Source organism: Barbus barbus (assembly GCF_936440315.1).
Source record: "Barbus barbus genome assembly, chromosome: 5".
Lineage (NCBI taxonomy): Eukaryota > Metazoa > Chordata > Actinopteri > Cypriniformes > Cyprinidae > Barbus > Barbus barbus.
Genome location: NC_136733.1, coordinates 8528677 through 8535698, shown reverse-complemented (window position 1 = coordinate 8535698; position 7022 = coordinate 8528677). Strand labels below are relative to the sequence as shown.

Below are 7022 nucleotides of genomic sequence, written 5' to 3'. Positions count from 1 at the left end.
CAATCGTTTGTAGAAAAAACAAAACAACCCCGATAACTAAGAGTGCGTTTTTTATTGGCCAACGTGTTTTGTATTCGGCCCCAGTGTTTGGAGAGATGTTGTAAAGGGAATGATTATCGTGGTCCTAAAAATGGATTTATTTTGAGAATAATTTAATTTACAGAGCCGAGCCATGGAGGTCCTGCGTGATACAGAGGGGGAGAGTGTCAAATACAAGCCCGTCGGGCGCTTGGACATGAGCCACGGCTTCCTGAAGCACATCAGGAGGAATCAGCTCGCCAGGTCTCTGCTCACTCACTCACTCAGTGGCTAGTTATTGTTTTCTCAGTACGTTGTTTTGGACCTGCTTCTGCGCAACATATTAATATGTAGTTCGAAAGCTTAACACTTTAATGTCTGACATATGAAATATTAGCCAGAAAAAAATTATAATAATATTTTTTGGAAATGGAACAGTTTAGTGAACCATAGAAGAAAATATATATATAACGTTATATAAAAAAGTTTGCATGTGTTTTTTTGTGATATCATATTTGATACATCAAGATTTTATGGCTCATATTGTATGATATAGTGAAAATATGGCTTAAAAACACGTATATTCAGGCACAAACTGAGCAAAAATATTTGGTGCAAATGCTGATATTGCTATGATCAAAATATAAGATGAAATTCTGATAGCTTTCAATGTAAATCAATGATATCCTTTTAACAAACTACTTGCATGAAATGCATATAAATATCAGATGTCACTCTATATATTTCAATAATAATGTGTCTTAATAAGACTATATTTAAATGCTTGTCCAACAATGTTTATCCTGAAATATTACTAACAATATAAAAGTTTTTCTTTTGTTTACTTTATAAAAATCAGTAAAGATTTCACAGGTGGACCATGAGCTGAAGGAGCACATTTTTACAATGAATTGCAAAAAAAAAAAAAATGTATAAACTATCTAGTGCTGTCAAACAATTAATCGCATCCAAAATAAAAGGATTTGTTTACATAATTTATGTGTGTGTACTGTGTATATTTGTAACGTGTTGATATAAATACAGACATGCATGTATATATTTAAGAAAAATGTTGCTTATATATAATATAAATTATATGAATATACATGTAAATATTTTCAAAATATATGTGTGTATTTATATATACATAATACATATCTATACAGTACACACACGGATATTATTTTTTTATTTTGAATGCGATTAATTGTTTGACAGCACTAAAACTATGAATCGGACAATGGATGGCACATAGTAAATTGTGTACAACAGGTTAATTATACATTAATATTCAATCTTTCTACAGGGATGATTATGACAGAGAGGTAAAACAGGCTAAGGAGAAACAGAAGCACAGACACACCAACACCCCTCGGCGTCCACGAAGACCCGACCGTCAGGTGTACCACCCACGCCACCTGAGTAAGTTACATAGGTAGAAAGAGTTTCATTTATTGGATTGGATTGGATTGGATTGGATTCAATTTATTGTCATTGCACATGTAGGTACAAGGCAACGAAATGCAATAGAGAAGAAGAAATACAGCATAACATGAGGAAGGAGAGGAGAAAAAAAAGTGTCCTCGCACTGCGTTCTTGGAAGAGAACACAGCGCGAGAACAGACAAAAAACCTCAGCATAAAGCACAATCAACACAGGAACATAACTTGCATAGTAATCCTAGTTCAGACGAAACAGCCATCCGGCCAGCCGCCAGTACAGCGCAAACCCACGGACCCGTTAACGCCTGACAGGATGAAGCGACGAAGGCGTGGGATGGGGTTAGGGAGGTGTATGAGTTTGTGTATGTGTAAGTTCGTGTGAGTTCGTATGCCTTGAAATCCGTTTCGCCAGCACTCCAAACCAGTCTACTCAGTTCGCAGGTTGTGATGCGACATAGCAATTGCCATGGAAACGTCCTTGGACAGAGCACAAGCGCCCGACAATAACAAGGTGTTTTTGGGAGGAGGGAATGGAAGAAAGAGCGTCTCCCTGCAGTATTCACCGGAGAGTTGATACCAGAGCGGCCTTGCCAAGCCGATCTGTTGTGGGAAGCCGGAAAGAGATAAGATTGTTTTGTCTTAGTGCGAACAGCTGTCTTCCAGTTTCACAGCTAATTCTCATTGTCCATTCTGATCTCCATGTCCGTCGATTTTTCTTTCCAAAGCCGAGAGCTTAGCCGTGATTGAATCCATATTGCGGTTAATCGCCTCAGTCTCCGAGGCGACCGCTCTGCCCACAGACTCCATCATGACGGGCAGCCGTGAGAGGTTTTGGACAGCCAGTCCCGTCTCCTTAATTTTCTGATAATTTAGGGCAACGCCTAATCCAAATAGCAGAAACCCAGTTATCATTGTTCCGAATAAGAAGATGTCTTCAATGTCCTCCACGGAGAGAGCCGCTAGACACACGACCCGCCATCTCTCCCATGCGTCCATCGTGTAGCCAGCAGCAAACGTCCCAGCGGGACATTCCGGTTCTCCAGATCCCGCTTTCCTAGTCGAGAAGATGGTGTCAATTGCATTTAGAGACCAGTTGATCAGATCCATAATTTCGGTTTTGCAAATAGTGCAGCGAGAGTCTCTTAAGAGGACAGGACAATACAAGAGAGCAAGCAGGGAAGTTCAGGAGGGAGGGAGGGAAGAAAAATGCGACCGCCTTCGAACAGAGCCAAACGAGAAACTTAAATAAACAAGAAAATTATTATTTCACAATGTAAAGTCATAAGTGGTTTTCAACTGATTTTGTTTTAGGATCCAGTGAGAATCAACACAGTGCCAACTGCCAAAACACAGATTTTTGACAATTTTGGAAATCCAAAGTAGCAGAATTGTTATTTACTTTCCCAAGACATCATACAAACACTGGGCTTAGTGTTGTATTAGTATTAGCCATATACCAAGTCTATTTGTGCCAGAATACTGCCAAATTATGTTTATTTTCACTTAACTTTGCATTTAATGTCAGACCTGCAACCCCCTGTATGAGAGCCACTGCTTTGACAGTACTATTATTTTTACTTTGTAGATTTAATAAATGAAAAATGACACAATTAAAACTAAATAAATATTTTAATAAATCAACAGAAATTAACTAATGCATCTGGGTAATAACTTGCTAAATAAGGATTTATGATGGTAGTAATTGTAAATATTATGGGCCAGGTTGGCAAAGGGTCAAATAATTAACTAAATAAATCATTATAATAAATAACAAAAAGCTTGACTTGTAGAGATATGTTGGAGTTTGATGTTTGCTGCTGTGCTTATGTTTGGATTATTGGTTTTGTTTCAGATGGATCTGAACCCGGTGGGAATGCAGAGGCAGAGGACTGGAATGAGAGCAGCTCTGGCACAGAGCAGGAAAACACTGGCGCAGAGCTATTCTGGCTCGATTATCAAGCTGACAATGGGCAAATAACATCATTCATTGTTCACAAGGTTTGTATCGGGGCATATTAAGATTCTTATGGAAGCCAGTTTCTGCCTGTAATTGTTTTTCTCACAATTTGGACTTTTTTGCAATTGCAAGTTTGTACTCATAATTTGTAATTTTCTACTCAGAATTGTGAGTTTATATCTTGCAATTTTGAGTGTTTTGCTCAATATAAACTCAATATAAATTCCTCAGTATTTCTCACTATTTTCTCAGAATTATGGGTTTATTTCTTGCATTTTTGTTTTTCTGTACATTTCTGCTACAAACTAAAAAGTAATTGTGACTTTTCTTCTCAGAATTACGAGTTCATATCTCTAAATTGTAAATTTATATCTCACAATTCTGATATTTCTTGATAAAAAAGTCATAATTGGTCAATTAAAAGTTGCAATTACCTTAATTTTATATGCTGTGGTGGAAACGGGCTTCCATAGATTCTAATGCATCACAGGCTACAAATATTTTTCAAGCTACATGAGTTTCCTTCGTATTGGGATGTTTATCTGATTAAACAGATTATCGGAAAAAGAAAAAAAAATTTATGGGTGGGGACTAGGTTTGATTGGATGGAGACAAATATATATTATATCAAGCTTTATTTGCATGCATGCAATACATACAGTATAGCGATGTATAATATATATCAGATCTTAACTGCCTGATTTTTTTAATACCTTTTCACAAAATACATACATATAATCACCATACATACAATATACACATGTAAAGAAATATATACTTTAGAGCAAATCTCAGCTGCTCGATTAGATGTATCGTTGCAAAATGAAATCTATATTGTCACCTTTCTAAAATCTTCTAAATGTTATAAGGCATGAAGATATTAAGATATTGTAAACATTAACAATGATTTTGTGTAAAGCTTGCTTTGAAACAATGTGTGTTGTGAAAAGCATTATACAATAAGTTTAGCTTGATGTAAATTTCTGTTATTGTTAATTATCATTCTAATGTATGTAATAAAGCAAAAAGCAATAATTAGATTTTTTTTCCAACTAGGAGGACAAGCCAGATGTTATTGTGGAACGCGTGGCAGAAAAGAACGTTCTGGACTCAGCCATGAGGGCGGCGCTGTTGGCACGTGTGGGACAAGAAATGGACAAACGCTGTGACAAATGCTGAGAGGAAGAAAGAGGCATTTTTAAATAAAAGTGGAGATAAATAGAGATGAGCCAGAAATTAAACTGAACTGCATTTCTGGATGATGGCACCAAGCATGCAGCCTTCACCGATGTCTTGGAGATGCCATGTATCCTAATATGTGAAGGTGCAGCTCTTGTAAGAGAGTGGACTCGAACCTCAAGAGAAATGACACTGTTAAGCATGAAATCAAACTTGTGATGTATTTTGGTAATATACAGAAAACAGGACCTGAATTTTTCTTTCAACTGGAAATTGAAATCCTTGTCACTCCTCACTTCACAATTGAGAAAGATGTTGGGCAAATGTTGTACAACCGAGGTGACTTGCTGGCACTTGTATTTTGATGGGATTTTATAACTGCAAGATGTACATTGCTTCACTAGGTCCCATGAGTCTGTTTCTCTTATAGGCTTCAAGATACTAGTGCGTTTATATACGCAGTAAGTTATTCCACCGTAATCAGGTAAAAAATTAAACCTAACATCGAATGCTTCCAGTCTGTTTAGTCTAAGAGAAGATTTGAAGGAGTCAACTTATTGCTGTGATGTAGATGCTAGTGGAAATACCTGAGGAAGTTCAAGCAAAGTACTAATAAGGTCCTCATTGCTCTGATATGTATATCCATGCATTTGGATGTCTGCCTTTTTCCTTTGTTCATGTTCATAAATATTTATATTGATAATACTGATATAAATATAATCCTTTCCTCTGTTGGCGCTCATGATGTTGTGCAAACAAAAAAGGCCTGATATGTGTCTTTTTTTCTCTCTTTCTGTGTCCTTTTTCAGCTCTTCATTGTACAGGTAGATTTTTATTTTTGTAAATGTATTCCAACTGTGTATGTTTGTGGTATTGTTTTAGACTACAGCATGAATTCAGATTGCAGGATGAATTGTTCATTCTGTCATACAGACAGATGATGGCAGTGTGCACTATGTTTACATTGTGCAAAAAAAAAAAAAAAATTCTTTAACTGCTTCTGAGTTTCATTCATTGAGCTTGTATTCTTGATTGGTGCTTTAATGTAAGGTAACTCACCAAAATAAGGCTCTTTAAATAAAACGGAAGGCAGTTATTAGTGATACATTATATATTAGTGATATTAGTGATAATTATATATACACTCACTGGCCACTTTATTAGGTACACCTTGCTAGTACCGGGTTGGACCCCCTTTTGCCTTCAGAATTGCCTTAATTCTTCACGGCATAGATTCAATAAGGTGTTGGAAACATTCCTTAGAGATTTTGGTCCATATTGACATGATAGAGTCACGCAGTTGCTGCAGATTTGTCGGCTGCACATCCATGATGCGAATCTCCCGTTCCACCACATCCCGGCCAAAGGTGCTCTATTGGATTGAGATCTGGTGACTGTGGAGGCCATTTGAGTAAAGTGAAAGTGAACATTGTCATGTTCAAGAAACCAGTCTGAGATGCCTTGAGCTTTGTGACATGGTGCATTATCCTGCTGGAAGTAGCCATCAGAAGATGGGTACACTGTAGTCATAAAGGGATGGACATGGTCAGCAACAATACTCAGGTAGGCTGTGGCGTTTAAACGATGCTCAGTCGGTACTAAGGGGCCCAAAGTGTGCCAAGAAAATATCCTCCACTCCATCCGTTATATCTATTAAAAAAATGTTTGTTTGTTGAATTGCTTTTGATGTTTATGTGCTAAGTAATGAAAATATAGATTTATGTTTTATTTTTATTTCTTGTTATGTGTGCATGCAAAGAATTCTTACCTGTAGAATGGTATGATCCAAGGGGAGGAGTCACGTCTATAAAATAGCTCCAGAAGCCCGTTCAGCATGGTGAGTAGTACACGTGGTTGGTGGGACATGCCAATCAGATCAATTGGTATGGCTGATCCAGTGTTGCCAATTCAGCAATTTTGTAGCTAGATTTGGCGACTTCCCCACCCCTTTTGAGACTTTTTTTCAAAAGTTCAGGGACAAATATAGCAACTTCTTGGACAAACATTATCTAAGTTGTCATCTTGCCCACTGATCTTTATTCATTTTTATATAGAGCAGTGAATTTGCTATTATGATGTCATCTAGTGACATTTAGCTACCAGTTTTAGCTACTTTCAATTGAAAGCTGTTGGCAACACTGGGCTGATCTTAATTTCACTAAAGGATATAGTAAATGTTGTAGTTTTGTTTTGTTTCTATTGCACTTTTATTGTCTGACTTTCACAGTGTGGCACAAATAAATCACTCTTTAACCTTTATCAGCAGTTTCCTTCACTTCTGGCCTCCATCTGCCAATGCAATCCTAACACGCACAGTTTTACCATTTTAAAGGCCAATTTATACCCGCATATTAATCCTTTCTTTAGTTTATTATAGCGTTACTTTACTGATATCTATTGTGCTAGAGTAAATTAATAAACACAAC

At 37.0% G+C, this 7022-nt stretch overlaps 1 protein-coding gene across 1 annotated transcript; it reads left to right on the top strand.

The window, feature by feature from the left end:
* Positions 1-53: 53 nt before the first annotated feature.
* LOC306869838 (UPF0561 protein C2orf68 homolog) lies at positions 54-5595 on the top strand. The gene is made up of 4 exons (XM_079416765.1): positions 54-282; positions 1325-1440; positions 3313-3458; positions 4474-5595. Exons 1-4 carry the CDS (start codon positions 173-175, stop codon positions 4594-4596), a joined length of 495 nt encoding a protein of 164 aa, XP_079272891.1. The 5' UTR covers positions 54-172; the 3' UTR covers positions 4597-5595.
* The last annotated feature ends 1427 nt before the right edge of the window (positions 5596-7022 follow it).

What these genes read in the sequence shown, in the direction of transcription:
- LOC306869838 (XM_079416765.1), top strand. Translation starts at nt 173, where the DNA reads ATGGAGGTCCTGCGTGATACAGAGGGGGAGAGTGTCAAATACAAGCCC. An exon ending in AGGAGGAATCAGCTCGCCAG is followed by an intron (nt 283 to 1,324) that starts GTCTCTGCTCAC and finishes ATCTTTCTACAG; the next exon opens with GGATGATTATGACAGAGAGG. An exon ending in CATCATTCATTGTTCACAAG is followed by an intron (nt 3,459 to 4,473) that starts GTTTGTATCGGG and finishes TTTTCCAACTAG; the next exon opens with GAGGACAAGCCAGATGTTAT.